A 27,444-nucleotide genomic window follows, 5' to 3' on the forward strand; every position below is an offset into this window, starting at 1 on the left:
GCAATGCGTTTGCCTGATGCCTCAAAGATCTTGGACTCTTTGTCTGGGGGAGGAGCATCACCAGTAGTCTGCGAATTCGCCCTCTTTCGAGCGTTGGACACCACCAGGGAGTCCAATGGCAAATGTCCCTTAATATACGTGGGATCCGTTGGCGCCGCTTTATATTTCCTGTCGATGCGAGGATTGACCACCCGCGCCCGGGTGGGCTCCTTGAATACCTCCTGTGCATGCTTCAGCACCCCTTTAAGCATCGGTAGTGTCTTGACTTGTTTTTCGGCTACCGAGAAGGTGTCGACTAAGAAGTCTGCATCCACGGGGTCTGAGTGCAGTTCGACGTCATGGTTCGCTGCACCTCTCTCTATTAATGCATTGAACGCCGCCGAGTCCTCTGTCGGGGACGTCTTTGCGGCGAAAAGTTGAGTGTCCTGCCCCGACTGCGGGTCGTCTGTGTCGCCTCCTGCTGTCCAGGGCACCTGCTCCTCTTCCGGATCCGAGTACGCAGGATAGTTGTACTCGGCCTCTTCCTCGTCCACATCAGGCACGGGGGAATGGGCCGGCGAGTGTTCCAGGGCTTGTGGAGACAGAGGTTCCATCAGAGCCGAAGAGTCCGCAGAGTAGCTTTTGTTCTTGAGTGGAATCCTAAAGGGTTCCAAGGCCGGCTCCGACGTAATCTTTCGTTTGAGGAGCGACAATTTTCCGGTGTTGGCGTCGATGATCACCTCACGACGTTCCTCCACCGCAAGCGGCTGGAGCCGAAGCTTCGACACCACCAAGGCAGCCTTCGGCGTCAATACTTCCTGAGAGTGTCCGCTCTGCTTAGGCGCGAAGGCCTTCGGCGCCGACTTGGGAGGAAGGGTAAAACGAATGGGCGTTTGGTCCTTGGCAGGCTTCGGCGTGGGCCTAGGCACTACAGTGTCCTGGCTGGGAACCACAGAGGACTGTTGGAGCCGCCTTAAGGATTCTCCCACCTTCTTTGTAAGGGATGCCGAGGGCTGAACCGTCTCGAGCGATTCTTCGTCTCCGAGAGCCCGGTCTCCGGTAAGCCTCTTCTTCGGTGCCGACGCCCCATGGCCTGTCGCACCGTCGGCGTGACGCTTCTTCGAAGCCGTCTTCGGGTCCGCGACCCCTTTCGGTGCCGACGCAGCCGCGTCGGATGCCTTCACCTTCGGCGCCGACCCAGAGGGCTTCGGGTCGGCCATTTTGGCGCGGCTCTTCTGGTCGGCCATTTTGGCGTGGCTCTTCAAGTCGGCCATTTTGGGTTTCGTGGAAGTTGACGCCTCCAGAACCTTCTTCACCAACGCCACTTTGGGTTTCGGTTTCGCATCCGAGGGTGCGAGACCAGTTGGCTTCACTTTCGTTTTCTTGTTAGAAATGTCCGTGACCGGGCCCGGAGGCGGGGACGTAGGACTCATAATTAGATCTTGGGTAAGGCCCGAAGGCGATCCCTCGACCTGGGCCGTATGACGGGGAGTAACCCCGGAGTCTGTTTGGGGATGCTCTTCCTCTGAGCTATCCCCCATCGTGGCACAAGCCAGTTCGTCGTCCCCTACCTCGCTGGAGACTTCGTCGTAGGCCTCCTCATCCGCGTCGTAGGTCTCTTCCTCGGACGCGGTGTTAGAGTCCGACCCTTGTACGTCGTCTTCTTCCTCGACAGATTCCTGGAAGATGTCATCAGGCGGGGGTGCCGAAGCCGACAACTGAGCCTGGAGTCGATTAGCCCGGCGAATCTTCAAAGTTTTCTTACTCCTAAACTTTGAACACGCCATGCAGGTGTCTTCACGGTGATCCGGTGACAAGCATGTATTGCACACGGGGTGCACGTCGAGGTGCGAATATTTAGAGTGACACAGCGGACACTTCTTGAATGGAGTCCGCTCCATAGCAAAGGGTGTAGTGTAGGCCCGTCCGCGTCGAAAGCACGTGGAAGGGCAGTAGGAGATCGGAGCTGAGAGTCAGTAAGAAACCCGAACGCAACTATACCGACGCCCAGCCTAAAGACCTTTTGGTCTCGAGTAAAAGTCGAACAACTGTCGGTTCCGATAGAGGGAACCGAAAACACATCCGAACCCGATGGCGGAAAAAAACAATCTGGGGATGGAGGCGATGCCCATGCGCACTGTAGTCCAGGGGAGGAGCCACCTATCTCGTGATACTTCGAAGACTCTTCCAGGACAACAATGTGCAATCATCCGGACCCAACACTAGGTGGCGGACTATGCACAGATATGAATTCAGCAGCCCACATGCCTCGAACCCTTCTTTGTGAACGCGGCGTATGGATGCGCCGGTTCGACAGAGTCTTTAGAGGTTTGTTTTGGAGTGGAGTCCGATGAGGTTACCCTCGGAGTCGACACACTAGGCGCAGCTCCCTTGGCCTTGTCGTGTGGAAGCGGGGCAGAGAGGGTCTTCGGGTCGTCTGGCCGCTTCTTCGGGTCGGTAAGAGACCTCTTGGGGTCGTCGACCGTCTTCTTGTGATCGAGTCGACCCTTGCCGGCGTCGACAGTCTTCGGCCGCGCCCGACCCCTTAACTTTCAGCTTCGACGTAGTAGCCTTCGGGTCGGCCATTTTGACGTGGCTCTTCGGCTCGACGGCTATCTTAGATTTCTTCGGCGCCGAGGCCTCCGAAGTCTTCAATCCGACCAATGCGATGCGCACTGTCGGTTTCGATATCTCTGGCGTCGAGACCGTAGATTTCACTTTCGGTTTCTGTGTCACCGGGAGTGAATCGGTACCAATGTCCGTGGCCGGGCTAGCAGGCGGGGCCGAGGAACCCACAACAAGGTTTCGGGTAAGACCCGAAGGCGATCCCTCGACCTGGGCCTTATTTATTTGAACGGCCCCAGAGTCAGTTTGAGGAAGCTCTTCGTCCGAGCTATCCTCCATGGCCCCAAAGGCCCCATCGCCGTCCCCTACCTCCTCGACGACTTCACCGAAAACTTCGGCCTCGGCGTCGTAGTCGTCCTCAACCTCCGACGCGGGGTTAGATTCTGAGATGTCCTGGATATCTTCATCCTCGACCTCCCCAGCATCGAAAATGTCCGTAGGCGCCGGTGCAGATTGCTGGGCCTCCAGGCGCGCAGCTCGACGGAGCTTGAGTGTTTTCTTGGACCGGAACCTTGAACAGGCCATACACTTGGCCTCATCGTGGTCTGGCGACAGGCACTTGTTGCACACCGGGTGGACATCGATGTGTGGGTACTTCGAGTTACACACCGGACATCGTTTGAATGGACTTCGTTCCATGATGGATGGTCGAAGAGTCTGGAGCGTCGACTAGGCCCTCCGCGCCGAAAGCACGCGGAAGTACAAGCTTGGCTTGGAGCCGAGGAAAGTTGCGAAGCCGAACGCAAGACAATACTGGCGCAAGTCCTAAAGACCTTTTGGTCTCGAGTAAAGTTAAGTTAATTTTATCGATTCCGACAAGAGGGAACCAAAGACATCCAAACCCAATGGCGGAAAAAAACAATCTGGGGATGGAGTCGATGCCCATGCGCACTGTAGTCCAGGGGAGGAGCCACCTATCTCGTGATACTTCGAAGACTCTTCCAGGACAACAATGTGCAATCATCCGGACCCAACAATAGGCGGCGATCTATGCACAGGTATGAATTCAGCAGCCCACATGCCTCGAACCCTTCGGTATGCATTGAGGATGCTGTCGCTCGAGCACAATATCTACACAAGTGGCAGATAGAAGCAGCTCCCTCTTGTGCTGCAACTGGTGCTGTTCACTGATTTTCCAGCGCGGGAAATCACCCGGTGCAAAAAATCAACACGAACATTGCAACCTAATGCACTCAGCCGCTTGCAGAACTATGCGTAGCGCGGCAGAGTTTTTTGGTCCCTTCGCGGAGTTCCGCATAGCGGAACTCCTCAAACTCCACCCAAGCCCACCTTCATCCAACATTCAATAAATCTTCTCTAACTAAGGATTCGAACAAATGCTGAGCTGTGATAAAAATCATTTTCACTTAGGCCGGCACTCTAGACACTAACAAGGAGCAAACTATGCAGTGGTGCTATAGAACTAGCCTCATACTTTTATTTACGAACGCTCATAGTCATAGTAAGAAACTTTGGAGGAGCTACAAACCCATGGCGGTCTGGGTGCTGAAGGAAAATTATCTAGAACAGTCACATGCTTCAAGAAGGTATTAAACACACATGCTTACCCTCTCAAGCTCCACAGTGAAGGTCTGGTTCCAAGACTGCAAACTAATGGGTTTCCAGGTAGTCTGCCCAACTGTTGCATTATCTAGCTTTAGCACAGCACACACCTCATCTAGAAAGGCAAGAACAAAAGCTTAGAGCACGGCAGATGTGCATATGTGAGTAACATAAACTGATGCACATCACCGAACACAACAAACACATTGAAGAGACAGTGATGTGCTGGGAAAGAACACAATTGGGACACCGTGACATCTGAAAAATATGCTTTCTAACATCTTTCAAACAAATCAGAGATAAGCAAAGACAATCATATGATGCTGTCCAATGGCAAAGCAATGATATAAAGGACAGCAACGATTAATTTGAGACCCAGGGGCCTGACAGGTATGATGTAAAGAAGGAAACAAAGATCTAATAAAGACACTTGAGAAAATTGAAGAAATAAATATGGACCCTGTAGAGCTGCATTAATCAATGTCTTTGACTGCGATAGGCAGTGAAGTTACAAGGGTGTCAAGCCGATGTTCTCACACATTTTTATTATGAAATATAATCTTATAAGAAATCAAAAAAATTGTGGATAGGTATGGGCACTCAACTGGACACGTCATCTGATTTGATTGTGCTGCGGCCGCTCACACTGCTGCTGCGGTTGTAAAGTCCTCTCCCACTTCGGCTCATAAAGGATGCTCTTCCCTCTCCAGGACTATTACAGGGCAAGGAGACCACTGTTCCTCGACTTCGCCCCGGCACAGAGTCCAGCAAGCCACTGCAGCCCAGGAGTCGAACTTCCAGCGTGCCTGAAAGAGAACAGGAATGAGCCACATTTACAGTGACATGATAGCAGTGATGCACTCTTATACCAAATGTGAAAGGAATCAGAAGTGATTGACTTGGCGTACTTGGAGCATTGCACTGAGTCAGGCCCCCCTTGTTTTGATAATGTTGATGTGTCTCCTGTGCCTGTTTCTTTTTACTTCTTGTTTGATATAACGGATGTGCACACATATGTGGCAAATTATGAGGCATCAAGTTGTTACTGATGCTCTTATCTGTTGTTTACTTTGTTTCTGTTTCCTAGGACTCCATCAGGAGCGGGTTGTCATTATGCTGCCATAGCCTTATAACAGGTATACAGGGTGCTGCCCCGCCCTGTATGTTTTTAGAGGGTTTAATAACTTTTTGTCACGTGCACCTTAAACATTATTATCCTGGTCCTGAAGAAGTGCCAGCGACCCCTATGGCGACGCAGGCGCGAAACATGTTTATCTATGATCCCATGACACCTGGGCATAGTGTGCCTCTGGGACAAGATTTTATCTAGCAGTTTATCTGCTTAGGGTTTACAATTCTGACATTCGCTGCATGTTTACCCTTCAATGTTTTCAAAAAAGTTTCACCACTTTACACGCACACCTTTTTTAACCCTCATTTGACCCATACCCCACATACCCACATGCACCATCCGGCAGTTCTTAAAAGATCTCCGATAAAGAGACCATTCGGGGGACCCGTAGGAGATTGCAGCGCTGGCCCTACGAGGAGCAACCGCCCGATGATGAAGCATGACACTCCTCAGGGTGTGTGAGGGCAACAGAGGACAGCACGTGTTTTTTTCTCTTCACTATTGGGTCATATCTACATAGGAAGCCCCTTTTTTCTCCTTTTCCTTTTTATATTTTGTGCACGGGTGACTATTTGCACCCCTATGCGAGGGTGACTTTCTGTACCCCGCTATAGGAACAGTGTCCTCTTTTTGATAACGAATGTAGATATGAGGAGCTTGGACAATGGACCTTTAATTGCTCCTTGGCGCCCCCCCCCCCCTCTTTGTGTTGTGAAAAGAAATCAGAGTGCCATTATATCCTTTTTCTTCGTGAGAGTGGAGCCATCTTATACAGCTACAACAGAAACAGCAGAGCACTTGTACCAACCAACATCATGGCCACAGAAAGCGCTTACATGCAACAAATGGTGACAGAAGAAAATGCATGCACATATCATCAGAACTCTCTTTCACCCATGTCACAGTGAAAACAGAGGACTAACATCCCTGAGCTAACAAGAGGTGCTGTTGTCGGGACAAGCAGAGCAATTTGTAAATCATTAAAGTGTGGATTAGGCTGGTCCAGCTGTTTAGAATGAGAGAATGATGGTGAAAACAGAACAGCAGTTACCTGTTAAAGGTGAGGGTTTGGACAGTGTGTTGTACTGGTTGTGCTGGTAGGAGGCGTTGTTCCGTGAACTGAAAGCAGGAGATGAGGCGAGGACCAACTCCTCCTTGATGATGCTACACTTAGGATGGTCTTCTGGCAGTTCGCTCAGTCTCTGCTCCAGGGAATGCTTTAAGAGATCCAACTTCTGGCTGGACTCGCTTAACCGGGTCTGAGCCTGGAAGAAGGCGGTAAGGTAATTAAAAACTTACTACCACAGACTCACCTTCATTACTAATTGCGACCATAGACCAAACATTACTCCATTTACCAGTGCAGACCTTACTAATACGGTACTTACCTTTGGTATACAGTTTGCGGTGAACACTCTGACCTGCAGATTTCGCACCTTTAGACTATCCCCAGGCACCCGACTGGATCTGGAGACGTTTACAGTAATACTTCCACCAAAACCCAACATCATTATCTATCACTACCGCAGACTCAACATTTCTACTTTTCACTACCATAGATCCTTTTACTGCATTTTCTCACCATACTAGCCCAAACGTGAGGCATGCTCTCTGGCCTCTCTTCCATAGACAAATCTCCATAAGAATATTGCTGCCAGAGAACCACAGCCTTTGGTCGCTCACTGCCTATTGGACTGGAGACAATTTGCAAAAAAAGAGGCATCAAGCCTTTTCCATCTATGCACTCAGGTGCTGGAATGACGTTACTGTATCCATCCAGGCTGCCCAAAACGTGCTCCAATTTAGAAAAGAGCTGAAGACATCTCTTTAACAAACTACATCAGGAAGCTGTCAGAAGTAGAGTTCCACTCTTTGAAATTGGTAACACTCTTAATAGCACCCCAACTCTATATTTGCCTCAGACAATTTACAGTTCTCCATGGACTTCCAGCTAGATTCACACTATACAAATTCTACAACCATCCCTACATAGAGGAAGCACCACCCCTAACCCAATGTCTCTAAAAGCACTGTCTGCTAGAGACACACAAGCATTACCATGTTCCTGACAGAAGTGCTGTCCTTAACTTAGGTGGCTAGAAGCACAAGTATTAGAATATTTCTATACGAAATATGAAAGTTAGGGTCTTGGTGCAAAAGGCACATTTTAACTATATCGCTCTCCTGTGGATCAACCATCTGCCTAGTCATGTAAAGAGAAGTGCAATCTTTAACACCCAGTGAAGGGCACACTTTCATTAATCCATTGTTCAATGTCAAGACTATATCATCAGTTTCTCAGTGTCAGAAAAACCAAGACATTAACTTCGCACTTACCGTCAACCTGCTACCATTATATTTAACAGTGTCTCTAAGAAAAACCAGCTATCACAAACTCTGCACTGTCACATAACTACCATTAAATAGCAGTGTAGGTGGATTTGGTTTGTTGTATGTTGATTTAAGTGAACTGAAACACCTCTCATCCCTTGGCATATTGATGGAAAGGAAAATGCTACTTACCAGTATGCATCTGTTCTTGGAATGTAGAGCTGCAGAGTCCTACACTTAGCAATAGATCGCCCCCTGGTGTTGGGCTCGGATGATTGCAGGTTGTTGTCTTCTTGGAAGAAGTCTTTGAAGTCATTAGATAGGGGACTCCTCCCTTGGACAATACTGCGCATGGTCATCGACTCCATCTTCAGATTGTTTTTCGCCATGATGGGAAATGGAGTTAGTAGAAGTAAAGAGAAAGGATGTCCATGCGTGTGCCTCTAAGTAAGATGAGTACTGGAACGGATACAAGTCCCCGGGAGGCGGGAGGGCGTGTAGGACTCTGCAGCTCTACATGCCAAGAACAGATGCATACTGGTAAGTAGCATTTTCTGTTCGAAGCATATGAGCTGCAGATCCTACACTTAGCAACGATTGTGCAGCAGTGTCTCCCCTAGCGTTGGTCGCTTGTATCCGTTGTAGCATACTGAAATAGTGTTTTAAGGACAGCTTGACCCACTGCAGCTTGCTGGTTGGCTTGCACATCAACACAATAGTGTTTAGTGAAGGTGTGTATTGTAGACCATGTTGCTGCCTTGCATATGTCCTCTAGTGGTATGTTTCCTAAGAAAGCCATACAGGCTCCTAGTTTGCAAGTGGAGTGTGCTCTAGGAGGAACTGTTGGTGTACGTTTAGCTTTTTGATAGCATATTTGAATACACTTTACAATCCATCTGGCAATTCCTCCTTTAGAGATGGGATTGCCTTTGTGTGGGGGAGCAAAAGATACAAATAGATGTTTTGTCTTTCTGAAGGATTTAGTCCTGTCTGTGTAGTATAGTAGAGCTCTTTTAACATCTAAGGTGTGTAAAGCCCTTTCTGCAACAGAGTCCGGTTTTTGAAAAATCACTGGTAACTCTACTGATTGGTTTAGGTGAAAAGGAGTAATCACTTTTGGCAGGAATTTAGGATTGGGTCTAAGAACCACTTTGTTAGGATGTATTTGAAAAAATGGTTCTTCTATTGTGAATGCTTGTATTTCACTAACTCTTCTGAGAGAGGTGATGGCAACAAAGAAGGCAGTTTTCCATTTTAGAAATCGCAGTTCACACTTATGTAAAGGCTCAAAAGGGGGACCCATGAGTCTTGTAAGGACCACATTTAGGTTCCATACTGGAGCAGGTGGTAACCTAGGTGGGATTATTCGTTTTAATCCTTCCATAAAAGCTTTTATTGCAGGTACTCTAAAGAGAGATAGATGTTGTCTATTTTGTAAATACGCTGCAATTGCTGCTAGATGCAGGCGTATGGAAGAATAAGCCAAATTGGACCTTTGTAGGTGTAAAAGGTAGCAAATTATATTTTGGATGGAAACATCCAGTGGATCAATGTGATTGTTGTTACAGTATATTGCAAATCTTTTCCACTTAGCAGCATAACATGCTCTGGTAGTGGGTTTTCTAGCTTCTTTAATGATATTCATAGTCTGGTGGTAAGTTTAAGTAACCAAACTCTAGGACTTCAGGAGCCAGATCGCCAAATTCAGTTGGCTTGGTTCTGGGTGCCTTATTTCCCCATGGTTCTGTGTTAACAGGGATGGCGTGAGCCGTAATTTCTGATGTGGAACAAGTGAGAGATCTAGTAGCGTGGTGAACCACGGCTGGCGTGACCATGTGAGGGCCACTAGTATTAGTTTGAGAGACTTGTCTGAGCTTGCGTACTACTAGTAGAATGAGCGGGAGAGGCGGAAAAGCATACGCAAATCTGCCTGACCAGTTCATCCATATTGCATTCCCCTCCGACCGTGGGTGTGGGAACCTGGCGGCGAAGGTTGGTCATTTTGCATTTTCATGGGTGGCAAACAGGTCTATCTGTGGATGCCCCCACATTTGAAAGAATGGTTGTAGAACTTGTGGGCGCAACTCCCATTCGTGAATCTGTTGTGACTGACGACTCAACAGATCTGCTATCTGGTTGTGAATTCCTGGAAGGTGTTCTACTGTGAGGTGTATGTTTTGAGCGATGGCCCATCTCCAAATGTTTTGAGCAAGCTGGGACAGTTGCAGAGAGTGTGTCCCCCCCTGTTTTTGTATATAATACATGGCTGTCATATTGTCCGTCCGGACTAGGACAGCTTGGTTTTGTATTTGTACTTGAAAAGTTTTGAGTGCTAGAAAAATTGCTAGCAACTCCAAATGGTTGATGTGGAACTGTTTCTGTTGATTGTTCCACTGACCTTGTGTGGTAAAATGCAAGAGATGGGCTCCCCATCCTGTGAGGGATGCATCTGTCGTGAGCACTATCTGTGGAACAGGGTCTAGGAAAGGCCGTCCCTTTGTCAAGTTTTTGGTGTTCCACCATTGCAGAGAGCGATATGTACGGCTGTCTACCAACACCAGGTCTGTGAGCTGACCTTGAGCCCGATTCCATTGTTGTGCTAGATATTCTTGTAGTGGGCGCATTTGCAGTCTTCTGTGAGGTACTATAAAGATGCAAGACGCCATCATGCCTATTAGTTTCATGAACACTCTGGCTTGGAGAGAGTGCTGGCATTGAAAAAGGGAGACTAACTTCTGAATACTTTGAATCCTGGCTTGACTGGGATACGCTAGAGTTGCAGATGTGTCTATGGTAGCTCCTAGATATTGATGAGCGTGCGAAGGCTCTAGGTGCGACTTGGTGTAGTTTATCGTAAACCCTAAGTCGTGCAATGTTTGAATAGTTTGTTTTGTGTGTTGTACACACTGGTTGAACGATCTTGCTTTTATGAGCCAGTCGTCGAGGTAAGGGAAGACATGTATTTGTTGTCTTCTGAGATGTGCTGCTACTACTGCTAAGCACTTTCTAAACACTTGTGGTGCTGTTGTGACCCCCGAATGGAAGGACTTTGAACTGATAGTGTTTGTATGACAAACCTTAGATACTTCCTATGCGCAGGATGTATAGGAATGTGAAAGTAGGCGTCCTTTAGGTCTAGTGTGGACAGAAAATCTCCCTGTTGTAGTAATGGGAGTACTTGTTGTAAAGTGATCATGTGAAAATGATCCGATTGTATGTAGTGGTTGAGGGGCCTGAGGTCGAGAATTGGTCTTAATGTCCAGTCCTTTTTGGGAATTAGGAAGTACAGGGAGTAAACTCATGTTCCTTGTTCCTCTAATGGAACTACTTAAATAGCATCTTTTTGTAGAAGTGCTAGAACATCCTGTTGAAGCAGAGTTATATGGTCTGTGGACATTGGACACTGCATGGGTGGTATGTTTGGGGGGGTTGCTGTGAGTTATAGGCAGTAGCCATGTTGGATAATTTGTCTTACCCACCTGTCTGTTGTGATGGAGTTCCAGACAGGTAGGAACTGTGAAAGTCTGCCCCCCACAGGAGTGGAATGCTGTAGGGGAGGCAGAGGGAAGTCACTGTTTGGGCGTGGAAGAGGAGCGGTTGTTGTTAATACCTCTGCCTCTTCCCTTGTTGTTGCCTCTGTATCCTCCTCTAAAGTAGCCTTTGTTAGAGGAGGTTTGTGTGTTTGTCTTAAAAGATGATGTGGTCTCTGTGCCGGTTTGCTTTGAGCCTCCTCTATAGAAGGAGCGGCGAAAAGAATTTTTATTCAGGGTGGATTGTAATGCACCCATAGACTTAGCTGTGTCCATGTCTTTTTTCAACTTCTCTAGTGTGTTGTCTACCTCCGGCCCGAACAACTGGTTTTGATTGAAGGGCTGGTTCAGGATGGTAGTTTGTACCTCTGGTTTAAAACCTGAAATGCGTAACCATGGATGACGTCTGAGAATCACACTAGTATTGACTGCTCTGGATGCTGTGTCAGCTACATCTAGTGCGCATTTATTTGAGGCATTAGATATTAGTGTGCCTTCTTGTAAGAGCTCTGCAGCCTGATCTTTGTATTGATTTGGGAGATGTTCCATACATTTTTCTAGTTGGTCGTAGTGAGCCCTGTCGTAGCGTGAAAGTAAGGCTTGTGTGTTTGCTATGCGCCATATGTTTGCTGCTTGTGCAGCAATCCTTTTTCCCCGACGCATCAATTTTGAATTCTTTGTCAGGCGGGGGCGTGTCACCAGAAGTTTGGGAGTTTGCTCTTTTACGTGCATTTGACACTACCAAAGAGTCTAGTGGCAGCTGTCCCTTAATATAGACCGGATCAGCTGATGCTGGTCTATACTTTTTTTCTATTCTGGGATTTAGCACCCTACATCTTACTGCATCTTTAAAAATGTCCGGAGCATGTTTAATAACTCCTTTGATCATAGGTAATATTTGAGTAGACCTTTGTGACTGCTCAAAAGTGTCTAGTAAGAAATCCTCCTCAATGGCATCAGAGTGCATTGACACTCCATGGTAAAGGGCAGCTCTGTTTAATAGATGATTAAACCCAATACTATCTTCTGTAGGGGAAGGTTATGTCGGGTAGTACTGAGGCTCAGGGATGTCTGGTGCATTGTTTGGTGTAAAACCATATGCCTCGTCCTCCTTGGGATATTGGGGGTTGACATCCTCATCTAAAGGGTATGTTACGTCATTGCCCCCACCTAAATCATACTCTTCGTCAGTGTGGTGTGATGATACAGGAGATTGAACTGGAGAAGTCATAGGTTCAATGTAAGGATTAGGAGAGGAAGAAGGTGAAGGAGAGGAAGGGTGCATTGGAGAAGTTGCACAGTCCTTTTTGGCATTAACCACAGGTGGAAGTGGTGTGTCTGCTAGTCTTTTGTTATAAGGAATTGCTTCTGGTCTTTTTTTATATGGAATTGCTTCCACATGTCCAGTTTTTGGATTAATATAGACTTTTTTTCTTTTTAGGATCTGGTTTAAACAGTTCTTCTTGTTCTATCATCTTCTTTGGCGTCGATTTTTTTGGTGCCGATAGAGGTTGATTAGTGTTCTTTGCCTTAGGAGGAGTGATTGAGTCCTGTGGCAATTTTTTCGGTGCCTAAGGTGGTCTAGACTTGTCTGTATCATGCCTTGGAGACTTTGGTACCGATATCGAAGATTTTGGCGTGGACAAAGGTTTTGTTGGGCCTGCGGCCCCTGAATCTGTCTTCCCTTCTTTATTTTTGGAACCGGAGGGTTTCGGAGTCGAAGCTTTCGGGTCCGGTACAGTTCTTGGCTTCTGCACCGATGTGTCTTTTGGTTGTGGTGCCGAAGGGTCTTTGTCTTTGGGCACCGAAGGGCGTTTTGGCTTCGGTGTCGAAGAATCCTTCGGTGTCGAAGGATGTTTCGGTGCCAATGGAGAAGGTGGAATTGGCACATGATGTTTTTTCGGTGCCGAGGCACCGGAAGGCGTAGTCTTTTTCCTCGGATCCGAGCCCGAAAGCGGGGCGTCGGAGGGTAAATTTCGGTCTCGACTGGGCCCCATGGGCGGAGTGCCGACCGCTGCCTTTGTCTTGGGTAGTGTATGTTGTGCGGGGGCAGTGGTACTCATAGGTTGTCAAGATGGAATCGAATCGTCCGAGTCCTTTGCCCCCGATATGATCTGGAGATCAGGCGAGTCTTCCTCGGCGACGAGTGGAGCCTCGTCCTCGGAGATATCTTCGATTGGATCTTCATCCTCGGAGACGTCTTCTTCGACGATCTCCTCCTCAAAGATGGCCTCCTGTGCTGGCGCTGATATCCTCATTTCGTGTCGACGGGCCCTCCGATCCCGAATGGTTTTCTTCGATCGGAAGGAGGCACAGGCTGCGCAGGTCGACTCGTCGTGTTCTGGCAAGAGACAGAAGTTGCAGACCTCGTGATGGTCGCTATGAGGGAACTTTGCTCGACATACCAGGCATCTCTTGAATGGAGTTCTTTCCATGAGGCGTAGTCCGACGGCGCCGATAGGCCCAACGGCCCGCGTCGACGCACCGGAATGTAGCTGGTGATGTCGAAAAATCTATTCGATGTTGAAATAAGTTTATCTAAAGATTCTCGCTTCGAAAATGTAGAAAAAGTCTTTTCTAGCCGGAGCGGAAAACTTTCATCCGAACCCAGTGGCGGAAAAAAACAATCTGAGGATGTAGTCTATGGCCATGCGCAGTATTGTCCAAGGGAGGAGTCACCTATCTCGTGACTACAAAGACTTCTTCCAAGAAGAAAACAACCTGCAATTATCCGAGCCCAACACCAGGTGGCGATCTATTGCTAAGTGTAGGATCTGCAGCTCATATGCCTCGAACACAGCTTTTACTTAGTCCTCATTTACAGAGTTCCAACTTTAACAACCTCTCTGTGAGAGACACTTTCCATATTTAAGTCAGTAAAGAGAATACCCATTGTCACCAACTCCCAACTTCTTGCGAGGCCAAAACTCACTAAATCCAAATTAATAAGAGACCTGTGGACAAAAAAGAATTAGTGGAAAAATGTGCAAGGTACTCTGGTTTCAACTGTGGGCATACTGTTGAACCCCGTAGAGAAAATCTTTTCTTATCAAATGTAACTATGTTTTGTTTGTCACACTGTGAAGCCAACTTCGGCCCCTGCAATGCCAGGAAGATGTATTTTATTGGGGATTTGCAGAATATTTGCATTTTTTTAAATAAAACAGACGGCACACAAGGATTATGTAGAACAAGAAAGGAGGCAAATGAGAAGCTCTCACAAATTCCAACAAGAATGCTTTACAAGAGGCTTCCAACCTGGATTCAAGCAAGCCGGGCTGAAGACGGCTGGAATGCCAGAAACCAGTCCTCGGAAGCTTGTTTCCGGTCCAGGGAAGGCTTGGCAGTTCGGGCTGGACTGTTCCCATGAGGCACAGGGTCAGACTGATTTGCATATGGCCACGTCTGAACTGGGGTGGTGTGGAGTGCAAAAAAACGATGGATTTAGGCCCAGATCTCTGTACTGGGGTGAATGTATGACATTGTTCTGCATTCTGTCCATCAACTGTGGTTTTTGCATTTGTCACCCCGAGTGGGATGGGTATGCTCAGACGTGAGTCCCATGCTCTCCACACCACTGGATTCAAGCAAGCTGGGCTGAAGACGGCTGGAATGCCAGAAACCGGTCCTCAGAAGCTTGTTTCCGGTCCAGGGAAGGCATGGCTTGGTAGTTGGGGCTGGACTGTTCCCATGAGGCACAGGGTCAGACTGATTTGCTTAAGGCCATGTCTGAACTGGGGTGGTGTGGAGTGCAGAAAAACGATGGATTTAGGCCCAGATCTCTGTACTGTGAATGTATGACATTGTTCTGCATTCTGTCCATCAACTGTGGTTTTTGCATTTGTCACCCCGAGTGGGATGGGTATGCTCAGACGTGAGTCCCATGCTCTCCACACCACTGGATTCAAGCAAGCCGGGCTGAAGACGGCTGGAATGCCAGAAACCGGTCCTCGGAAGCTTATTTCCGGTCCAGGGTCGGCATGGCTTGGCAGTTCGGGCTGGACTGTTCCTATGAGGCACAGGGTCAGACTGATTTGCATTTGGCCATGTCTGAACTGGGGTGGTGTGGAGTGCAATAAAACGATGGATTTAGGCCCAGATCTCTGTACCTGCGTGAATGTATGACATTGTTCTGCATTCTGTCCATCAACTGTAGTTTTTGCATTCCAACCTGGAAGAAGCAACATCTGAGCAGGACTCAAAAAAGAAAAACTAAAAGTGGTCAGAGATAATACAGATTATCAATGGCATGGATAGGGGAAAAATGAACATGAATCTATAGGACCAAGACACTCCATACTCACTGACTTATTTTTGGAAAGACTACCCTCATACTTTTACTCACTGAGGGAAATTTATGTCTGCACTTTACCTCAGTGATGGCTTTTCGGTCTTGCACCTTTGAGGACCCAAGGAGGCGAAGGACGTTCTTGGCCCCTTCGGAGATGGCATGCTCGACGCGGAAATGATGCCTGAGCTCCTCAATGCGAAGCTCGATATGGCTGAGGTCAGTGTTACCTGGAAATAAAACATTCATGTAAATAATAGATGAAAATAGCTACATTCTCACAGTATAATTATTAAATGTGTTATGCATGTGGAGAGATTAGCCCAAACCATGCCAATGAATCAGAGTTCCTCAAAAGATGTACACTCATACCAGGCCACAGAAGTTCAAACCATGCCATGCTATCAGTACCCCAAGAAAGCTCACAACTCAACCCATGCTGTAGCAGCACTGTTCAACAGTGATCCCACCCGAAACTATGCAAAGACATCATTGCTCACAGGAAAGTAGTCTACTTACACGGCACCAAAGGCTTCCTGGTTTTGGGGAGCTCTTGGCTAACGAACTGCACTAAAGACTTCCTGGTTTTGGAGAGCTCCTGACTTACACAAGGTGACTGGGGCACTTATCTGAGAGATTGAAGAGCTTGCGTCGTCCCTTTGCATTATATAAGCCCAACCACTTTCTTTGAGATGGACTTAATACAAGGATTAGCCGACAGCAGGGCAGGCATGGTTGTATGAAATGTAAGGTGTTATTACGAGTCTTAGTTGCTACTTGTCAGCTCAGCAGATTGGCATGTGACCACTGCGATGTAAACTATCCAATCACTGATCTTTTAAAGTAAGCATGCATTTGGCTTTAGCGAATCTTAGCAGTATGCTGATAAACCTGTTAAGTTTTATTACCATTCTGCAACAGACACATTGAAATAAGACTTAAAAACAGTGGCCCTTACTTGGGGCCATGGGTAGAGGCATGTCACTTCCTGTGATGTCACTGGGTAATGGGACCTCGGGGCATGTGAAGGCAGTTACATGATTGATTATGGTAAAACAACATCAATGGTACGAGACGAACTCCAACTTTTCCCTACATGTATATGACTGCTTTAGAAGATCCCTCACTTACACAGATTTGAGGTAAGACTGCAATGGAAGACCTCTCACTCAGACCATGCGGTTGAACGGTTGAAAATAATTATTGGCTCACATCAGATGTGGGCCATAATTATGTACGTAGGTTCTTGGGACACAATATGCAGGGCAACTTAAATCAGTTGTAGAACCTGGTCCACACAGGTGGTGACAATGCAGCAGGAGCACTCTCAGAACAAACTATAAGGGATTTTTTTTTAGTGCTGCATCATATAGCTGGCTCACGTCAAGGAACGGAATCCTTGTTCCCAGAGATCTTGTCTCTCAAGGGTGCTACTTCTCATGTACATCCCTTAACTCCCATCATACTACATGTTACAGCATTGAGACATGTTCAGATAACACTATTCTCAAGCTATTTCCTGCACACTGCACTCTTAGATATTCCTTTTCCAAAACTGGGGGCAGTTCAGCTTTTGTCAAGTTTTCTCTTGTACAAGAGCGCTTTCCACTGAGTTTCAAGATATTTCTTCTACACGATTACGCCTCCCAGAACTCATATCACAGGATCCCTAGCACAACAGCAATCCCCGGTCACTTTGTGCCACAATTCCTTTGTGCGAGATTGCTTTCCACACATCTTGTATTAAGATATGCCTTGCACAGGAGCACTCTTTCCTTGTTCAGCTTGTATTAAGCGTGATTTTGCACAAGAACACTCAACTCAGCCTATATCAAGATACTTCTTGTGCAAGAGTGTTTTCTACTATGTTTCTCTCAAGATATCCTTCTGAGAAGAAAGCTCTAAGTGTGACTAATGCCAAAATATCACTTGTACAAAAATGGTTTCTGCTCAGCTTGTGCCAATATATCCCTTGGAAAACTGCTGGCAGAAAGAGGATTATTAATATAGTAGCGGATACCTCTCCTAACTCACTTTGATTAGGCTACAACATAATTCTAAGTGACTCTTTGCTCAACACCTGGCAACAATGGCACTCCTAGCAGCAGGCAAGTCCTCAGAGAAATAAATGCTAAGTTCAGCTAGTACCACCAACATGAAGGTTAAGAATACTACTCATTAAAACTCCCAAACCAATTAGGAAAACTCAAGAAAAACTAATCAATACAAAGAAACATACAAATTATTACGATTGGATCGGGGAACCAGAGATATGGGTTTTTAAACATTTTATGGCAAAACAAAATCACATAGGACCAATCACAGTCAATGATCTCAGTAGACTGGAAAGCACTTTTTGGCTGACTGTGAGGGAGTGGGGCAGTATACGCCTATCATGTTACAATGGTCAAAGTTTTTACCTTGAAACTTTGTTGTTATTCTCCTCCCACCAGGGAAAGGCAGGATGTTGAAGCCTACAAAAGTCATTCAAAGTTTGATTTGGTGTCCAACACACCTTAAAGGTTTCAGCTAGGGTTCCGAAAGCACTGAGTGGGGCACGGCAGGACTTTGTAACCACTGAGTTCACTTAACTGTTGGAGTAACTTTTACACCTTGTCCCAAGCACCAACTTCTACCTTTGGACGTAAGGTCAGATGTAGTAACCTTTTTTGCAGTCACAAAAACTAAGATTAAATAAAATCAGAGTTTGCAAAAAGGTTATTTAAAGAAATTGGCTGCTTTAAAAAAATTCAATAAAACGTTTTAATTTTAAAAATCAATAACAGGGTGGTGGTGGTCAGCTACTCTACGATGCCATTATCAGTGTAATTGTAGCCTACCGTAGTGGATGACATTGCAAACAGCATGATCATATTCTTTAGGATGAAGAGTCTGTGACCCACTATTATTCAGTATTTATTAACTGACCTAATAATGCTTAGGTCGGTTCACACAAAAAAATTACAGTTGAGCTGCAATTTGTGACTACTTTTTGCAACAAGTTTGTTAGTACATCTAGGCCGCAGCTACTTTTTTTAGCTCTCAAAATTCTCCAGTGGGACACATGTTAATGCTGGAATCAGGCAGGACACCATGAGGCCAGATACCTTTACTGACTGGTCCAACTGAAGCTTTTTTCTTATTGGAGAACAACTCAAAATAGGACGAACCTGTAAGTCTTGTCTGAAAGAGTGCACCATCCCTGGAAAAAACTCATTACCTTGTCCCAGACCTCCAGAGTTAAAAAAAAAATAAAAAAAATAAATAAATGAGAGCCTTATTAAGAGATTGGCAAATTGGCTACTCTTTTTAAAATGTACCGTTATCTCATGTGTTCTATTACAAATGCCAAATGGTAAAATGAATCTGCAATATGGAAGGCTGTACATCAGCCATGTTTGTGACAGAGTATTCCACCCGCCAAACTCTAAATAAGGCTCAATCTCCAATAAGTCTCTTGATACTGGGAAATTCAGTCCTGGTCATTCCTACAACCCCCAGGTCCTTAGAGTGGGCTTCTAGGCTCTAGGGGCTAGATGTACGAAATTCCTATTTTGCATTTCCTAAATAGTGAATCCGTAGGAATTGCTATTTAGAAAATACAAATGGTATGTACAAAATTAGTGATTTCCTAATAGCAATTAATATAGAGTTAGAACAGCTACTAGAAAATCGCAAATAGGAAATGATATTGTATTCCCACCTATGGGCCAAATAGAAATGGCTTGCATTTTTCTAGGAATTCGCAATTTAGGAAATCCAAAACCAACTGTGCTGCTGGACTTAAGGGCCACCTGGAGGCACCCCGAAATTTGCAGTGCACATGTAAGTGCACATATGCCCTAGGGGCATAGGTGTACTTCATGTCACATTAAAAAATGAATTTTATTGGGGGCGTGGCTTGGACGCCGAGGAAGATGGCGGTATAGAGCCTCTCTCCTCCCGTCACAAGCTTCCTTACCAGGAATTGGAACGCTTTCACCCGTCGGAAACACCAATGCGACCGCAGATTTGGTGACCGGAATTCTTCCGGAAAGCAGTGAACTGCGTTACATGGCCGAGAAGACGCCAAACCCGATGCTACACCGAGCGGCACCCTGGACGTCCCATGCCGCACCGTGAATGACGGATCGAAGGCGGTATACTTAATGAAAACACCGAAGGGGCAGTGACGTCTACAATCACTCGGTGTGGCTGGCGTACGCTGAGGCAGTTGGTGCACAGGCGAGAAGTGTGTCCCCGACCCAGGACCACGAACGCGGACGCGTGAGTAAAGTTGAGTCCGATCGGCCATGTGGGATCCCAGGGCTTCAACTGCCTTAACCAAGATGGCGGCCGCCACTTTATACTGCCGAGAAACGAAAAGGAATGCCTGTTAATGCACATCTAATATCGATGTTCTCCCCAATAAGCCATATGAAGAGCAATGCTGGAAGTCTTATTAACCTCTGGGGAAGACAGGGCATATATTTTTGATCTGACAAGAGGGGTTTAATACATCTGTGCTATGTGCCTGTGAAGCCTGCTATCGGACTAAAGTCTTCCCCCACTACCTCTGCCCAAATCAACCGTTTTTTTACACCAGGCGAGCATTGCTGAGAACCACTCTGATATATGGGGAAGAAAGTAGTCACACATTCCTGAACTGGTCAGGGGGAGATGGATGTTGCTACGCTGTGTGCCTGGAGTGCCTACCATTAGTCCACAATGCATTCCCTAACAGTCACAATGCATGAGCTGCTCACAATGTCTGATAATATGTTCACGAGGGCTTAAATCTGCTGAAATGAGCGCCTGGATTGCTTGACATAAACTCACAGTGGGCTCCCTAATGTTCCAGTCTCAACAAGCGCCACGTGCACTGAGTGAATGAATGGATGGGACGCCCTGTTCCTCAGATGCCTTTTGCGAAATGTTATCACTACCAGTGATCTGAGTTCTGGCTGACCAATCTCCTATTTAGGCTGGTGCTGTCTATTTTGCGCCGCGTGAGTGCTGAAGGGGAGCTTTCAAGTCGCTGTCCAAACTTCTAAGCATCCCAGAGAAGGATCAAGTGGTCGCAATGGATCCCAAAGATCAGGGAACCCTTAAAAGACTTAAATCAGACCACTCGAACCCGGGATCACCAAACAAACCAAAGAAAGTTACTCCGGACGCACTGGACATGATATTGAATAGGCTAGACGAAGTGAAGGACCTAGCCAAGGTCACTAAGGAGGAAGTGGTGGCAATCCGTCAAGATATCCGAGATACTAATGCGCGCCTAACAAACAGAATCCCCGATCAGTCGCCTGGAAGACATAGAGGTTAAAACTTCAACGGCCCTGAAACACCTACACATCTCCTCTGACCAGACAACTAGACGACTGGCCGAGTTGGAAGACCGGAACAGGAGGGGGAACCTACGCATTTTTGGAATTCCGGAAGGGTCAGAAGAATCGGAAAGTTCATGCATTAAGTTCTTGGAATCCTGGTTCACTAAAGCCACGAACATGACTTTTACAAACCCTCTTGAATTTGACAGAGCACAGAGTTCCAGGAAGAATCACTAAAACGCAGAGAGGTCCAAGGCCCATCGTATGTAAACCATTACGCTACCAACACGTGGAGCAAATCCTAGCCTTCGTGCGAAAGCACAATCATATTCTGTGGAAGGACACCAAGGTCTACATCTCTCAAGACTACAGTAAGGAGACCGTGGAAATAAGGAAGGCCTTCCTTGCCCTACGTCCACAACTGTCAGTGAAGGGATACCAATTTGGATTTGTGGGCCCAGCGAAGTACAGGGTGACAATACGAGGATCGTCTCACTACTTCACGGACCCTGTGAAGCTCAAACGTATGCTTGAAGACGTGGAAGAACGAGATATGGAACGCGACATGGAAACTAATAACCCGAATGGTCTAACAGCCTCGGCCTCAGCTTCAGGATACAAATGAACACGTCTGGGTTTTAGTACTCCCATCAAACTATCTATGCTCTGTTCATGTTAAAAGTCTAATGGACTTGTCTACTGCTAGGTAACTACTTGATGAGGTTTCAAGTTTACGGAAGCCCTCTAGCACTAGAAACTCTATGGTACCCTGAAATATGGCGTAAGGGGTAGAACTAAAGCTCAGGATGTTTCTTCACTTTACTTCTCTCGTTTTGATCTGGCGTGGACCTGCTATTACTGGTCTAAACTTTTTTGGATTGAGCAGACTCGCTTCGTTGACTACACTGAGGTGGTGGACGGTGAGATATAAATCCCAACATATTGCTTAACTCCAGACTCCGGTACACTGGCAGGTTACTCGGAGTAGACCGGATTTCGCTCCGGCAACATTGAAACTCTCTGTTTAAGGAAATGATTGTTGATGATCTATTGTTTTTGCTTAGGTTATTCACCGCTGATGCGTTGACTTAGAAACTGCTAACCATTACGAGCCTTTAATGAAGGATATGATGCTATAATATCTTACAATGGGCCATGTTGTTGTATTATCAAATTTCTGTTCGATAACCATAGCCTAGTGGGCGCTCAGGAATTTTTCCGATTTATAAGGAACACACAGTGGAAGCGTGCTATTGATTGCATGTTGGTTCAGCCACACCATTTCATCGTTCCGCTGCTTGCGTAATGTTTATATGCACTTTGTGTTATGCATAATAGTTCCAATGTCTATACATGACTAGTTTAGACGGGAGAGTTACTGCGGTTTTCCTCACGTCGCCATGCTTCTGTACTACAGTTGGGGTGGGTGGGGTGGGGGGCTGTGGGGGATTGGGGGGGATGGGTGTTGTGTTTTATGGTCTATGTTATTTTCTCTTCTTTTTCCTTCATTCTGTTCCACTTTTCTTCTTCTACTTTCCGTGCCACTTCTCTCTCTTCTCTCTCTTCTTTCTCTTCTGGTCTGTCTCTTTACTCTTGATTGGACAAGTTGTATCATGCATATGATGTGTTTGTATACTTGTACTCAGGCCACTCATGCTATATCCATAGGCACCCAAATGTGTATTCATGACTGTCGACCGTTTTACATCATATGGAGCAAAACAGTGTGTTCTTTGCATAATACATCGTGTAAGATGTTTTTCCTTGGTTCTCATGGAATAACCATGATGCATATACTACTGTAAATGTCACATCCACCACTGTCCACTCCACTTGGTACAACCTCACTTGACAGATTGAAAATTCTGTCCATGAATGTTAAGGGTCTGAATCAGCCCGTTAAAAAACAAAAGATATTAGACTATCTGCGTAGGCAGAAGGGGGACATTGTTCTACTGCAAGAGACCAAACTAGATGCAAAACAATTCTACACTCTGCGCAACAAGTTCTATTCGGAGGTTGTAGGATCTAGTGCACTCGGTAAAAAGAATGGAGTTCTGGTTTTATTGTCAAAAAAGTCCAAGGTAGAATTACTGTCATCCTCATCTGATGAAAAAGGTCGCTGGGTCACGGTGAAACTCTCTAGGGATAACACGGAATTCTTTGTCACTAATGTTTACGCACCTAACACTAATGATTTAGAATTTTGGCAGGATTTAGTCAAGCAGATTGCAACGATACCCGATACGGCGGTACATATAATTGGGGGTGATTTTAATCTTCCACTTGACCCGGCCTTAGATAGGGATTCTAAGTGTGGATTCAAACCCAACAAGTCGCATAATGCCTTCATCAAATTATGTCAACAATTTCATTTAATTGATGCTTGGAGAATACAAAACCCTACGGATAGGGATTACACATTCTACTCTTCCCCTCACGATTCATTCTCCCGCATTGATTACATTTTCATTACACAAAATGGCGTCGCAAGGATAGAGGATACATCAATTGAACCAAGGGTACTGTCGGACCACTCATGCATATCTCTATCCATCAGTAACACTAAACCATCACCTAAACAAACGTCTTGGAGATTCAATGAAGAAATCCTATGCAAAGAACAATATAGAGCTGAAATTCTGGCAGCTATTAGATCTTATTTGGAGATTAATGCGAGAGGGGACACTTCAGACCTAGTGCGATGGGAGGCTCTGAAAAGTACAATAAGGGGGGTGTGCATCAAAATCCGTTCAGCAATGAACAGAAATTGTAATGCAAAGCTGGAAGGGCTGGAGGCTGAGATAGCTGCTCTAGAGAACAAACACCAAATGACAAGGGACCGGGAAACACTAAATATCATGACCAACAGAAAATACGAATATAACAAGCTAGTGAGCGAAAGGGCGGGAGTTTGGCTGGATAGGAAGCGAAGGTTTAAGCTATGTGAATCTAATAAAGCCGGTAAGAGCCTGGCGGCATACTTAAAATTCAAAGTGCAAAAGAATGCTATTAATGTTATCAGGGATTTGGCGTGAGTTGCTCACTCGGACCCCCAAAAAATTACTGAGGTCCTTAAAGACTTCTACGAGGACCTATACGCTAAAAACGAATTGGTAGCTGGAGACAAGATTCAGGAATATCTACAGGAGTGTGTATTACCAAAGTTAAAACCTGAAGAACAACTTAGTCTTAATGAGTCGATCTCAGCTAAAGAGGTGCAAACAGCGATCAGGGGATTGAAATGTGGAAAAGCACCGGGTCCGGATGGCTTTACGGCCAAATTTTATAAAAGCTTTACAACAGATTTGGTTAATCCTCTTTTGAACCTCTTTCATGAATTTACGGAGTCGGGGGAGGTGAAGGGCACGCTGGCAGAAGCGACTATTGCAGTTCTGCCTAAGGACGGCAAAGACCCGTCATTACCAAAGAATTAAAGGCCGATTTCCCTGATTAATCTAGATTGTAAAGTGCTAGCCATGATCTTGTCAGCCCGGCTGCAAAAAGTCCTTCCTACCCTCGTACACCCGTCTCAAGCGGGTTTCTTAAAACATAGACTGTCTAGTGATAACACTAGAGTACTAGCCCATGCCCTAGAGAAAGCAAAACTCCTGAAAACTCCCACGGTAGCTGTCACACTAGATGCGGAAAAAGCCTTTGACAAGGTAGATTGGTCCTTCCTTGAGGCAGTTTTACACAACTTTAACCTAGGAGAGACGTTTACTAAACTTGTGATGGCTCTGTATGCCGGCCCTACTGCTTAGGTCAGAGCGGGTGGCTCCTTCTCTTCCTCTTTTTGTTTAAAACAAGGGACGAGACAAGGTTGCCCGTTATCACCATCTCTGTTCTTACTAGCAATAGAACCCTTCCTGTGGCATATTAGACATAATGACGCCATTGCTAGGGTCCCATTTGATGACTGTACTGTAAAATTGACTGCATACGCTGATGATGTGTTGATCCTGACGGAAAAAGCTGACGAGGCTATCCCGGCCTTGATGGACACAATTGAGGGGTTTTCTAGAGTCTCAGGGTATAAACTGAATAAAGATAAAACAGAAGTTAAGTTACTAAACAACATCGGGGGTAAAGAAATCCTGGGATCATCCGGTCTCACCTGGCAACCAAAAGCTTTTAAATACTTGGGCCTAGATTTCGAGAAGGACTTGATTACAACGCTGAAATTAAATGAAGACTTAACGTTAAAAAAGATATCCACGCTGCTAGACAGCTGGTCACCTAAAGTTTTGTCCTGGTGGGGTAGGGTTGAGACTCTTAAAATGATGTGCACGCCTCTAGTCAATTACCTAGCTTGCATGCTCCCCATGACTTTTTCAGAAGAATTCATCAAGAAGGTAGACAGGTTGTTCGGAGAGTTCCTGTGGCGAGGGAAAAAAGCCAGGATATCACTAAAAAAGCTGCAACTAGCAAAAGAAAAGGGTGGCCTGGGCCTGCCCTCGTTCAGGAACTACCAAACAGCCTTCCTCTGTAAGCAGGGAGCCCTCTGGCTGGTTGATGGTACATCCTACACTCCAGTATGGCTAACTATTGAACGGTCGCTAATGGCACGTGCACCCCTCTCGGCTCTCCTCACCATGGACTTAGCCCATGTACCCCACTCTAAATACATCCTACTAAATACCAGAAGAGCACTCCTCCGACTCGACCAGTCCCATAAAACTGCTTTGGTGGTTAAGAGATCCACCCTGCTTTCATTATGGCATAACCCTATGCTCCGGATAGAAGGGAAGACCCTTTTCTGGGAACTATGGGCTGCAAAAGGTATACACATAGTGAATGACCTCTATGATAATGGTAGGCCCCTACCCTTTTCGACATTGCAAGAGAAATTTGATTTACCACCCATAGAATTCTACCAGTTCCTGAAACTAAAAGCTGCTATCTCCAAATGCTCCCTCAATACAGACTCGCCCTGGCTGGTGACCCGCCTCCGAATACTGTACCATGCTGATCATTTTGTTTCCAGAATATATAAACTACTCCTCCCCCTGCCCAAGAAACCACATAGGATGACCGAAAGTAAATGGGAGTCGGAGCCTAACTCCACAGGCATTGTGTTAGACTGGGAGGTAATACACAACACTGCACTAACAAACAAGATATCCCCGATCCTATGTCAAACGAAATATATGTTGTTAAATAGAGTGTTCTGGACCCCTCAAAAATTGTTTAAATGTAAACTGAGGGATACGCCTAATTGTTGGAACTGTCAGGAAGCACCTGGTGACTTGGCACACATGCTTTTTAATTGTTCCCTATTGCGACCATTTTGGTGTAAAATATTTACATATATTCAACAAGTGCTTGGAATCACACCCATCCAAGAATTTATATATGTCATTTTGGGTCCTCTGGAGGCGCAATTGCCGGACATTCATGACAGACAACTGCTTGATATTATGTTGACATTGGCGTGCAAGGTCATACTTTACAAATGGAAAGATTTTGCTGGAGTCAACTTCAAAATGTGGCTAGAATGGCTCTCCTTCTTAAGAGGGGCGGACAATCCTGCGCTACAGTCAGCCACTTGGAAGCCTTCGAACTCCAAACTTTGGTCATCCCTGGATGCGTCATCCTCCCACTTTGAACCCCCATGACGCGCATCCCAACAGTTAGCTTTACTATATAGGATCTATATAGAATTTGGTGTGTTTGATTATGTATGCCTACTGTATATTTCCTGTTACGCATGCAACGTGCCAGGTCTGGGTAAACCAGTTGCTATTGCTCTATGGATACACCTGTCCTCTCTCTTCTCTCTCTCTCTCTCTCTTCTCGCCTCTTCTCTCTCCTCTTCTTCTCTCTTCTCTCTTCTTTTTTCCTCTCTTTCTCTCTCCCCCCTTTTTCTTCTTATCCTCTCTTTTTGATTTGCTTTGATTAGTGGAAGCGTCATTATGCCAACATTTTTGTTCATTTGTACATTGGAAGATTTATTGTATTGTCTTTATTTTCATCTTTACTCTTCAATAAAAAAGATTTGAATTAAAAAAAAAAATGAATTTTATTTATTTGCCACATGGTTACTATCGACTTTGAGTTGATGGTAATAGCATTTCTTAAATGCTCAATTCGCATTTAGGAAATGCTTTGTACTTGTGCTTTAGGAATCACAAATAGGTAACCCCTACTTGTGTTTCCTAAATGGCTGTTGCAATCTGCGATTTCTACCGGGTAGAAATCGCAAATTGTGACCGTTTTTTGCCCTTTGTACATATAAAAAGGCTGTTTTGCATTTCTAAAGGGGCCGCAAATGAGATTCAGCTTGTTAAGAATTCCAAAGAGCTTTCGTACATCTGGCCCTAGGTTTCTATCCAGTCAGGGGTAGGTCAGGGTCCAGTGGTACGTGCTCAACTGGGCCTTCTTCAAAGAATGGCACCCATCTGCCTTTGTGCCCATGTAGCAACAATAGGAGAACAACCACTTGACTCTTAGATAATGGTTCCAGTCCCTGGATGTCAGCGGGAGTTTTTCACTCTAATTTCACCAGTAGATAGGAAGGATATTTTTTCTACTTGATGTTCTTCCCACAAACAGGAATGTTCGAGGTGGTGGTAATGAGGTGCCATTCTTATTCTTTGCATTAGCCAGTTATTGAAAAATGCTTCACACCCAATTCTGGTAAACTTTCCACAAACAATCCATCTCCTTTTGCAGCTCTTC

General features: G+C 45.8%; 1 protein-coding gene across 4 annotated transcripts in view; it reads right to left on the bottom strand.

The window, feature by feature from the left end:
• PKN1 (protein kinase N1) overlaps window positions 1-27,444 on the bottom strand; it is an 815,639-nt gene that overhangs the window by 330,802 nt on the left and 457,393 nt on the right. For all 4 annotated transcript variants that reach the window (XM_086961066.1, XM_086961076.1, XM_086961049.1 and 1 more), the window contains exons 5-8: window positions 15,533-15,678; window positions 6,351-6,564; window positions 4,773-4,973; window positions 4,173-4,282 (exon numbers count right to left, since the gene is read on the bottom strand). In XM_086961066.1, the coding sequence (XP_086817192.1) occupies window positions 4,173-4,282; window positions 4,773-4,973; window positions 6,351-6,564; window positions 15,533-15,678 (671 nt within the window). The remainder of the gene's footprint in view (window positions 1-4,172; window positions 4,283-4,772; window positions 4,974-6,350; window positions 6,565-15,532; window positions 15,679-27,444) is intronic.

Source organism: Lissotriton vulgaris, chromosome 1_1, assembly GCF_964263255.1.
Source record: "Lissotriton vulgaris chromosome 1_1, aLisVul1.2, whole genome shotgun sequence".
NCBI classification, from domain to species: Eukaryota; Metazoa; Chordata; class Amphibia; order Caudata; family Salamandridae; genus Lissotriton; species Lissotriton vulgaris.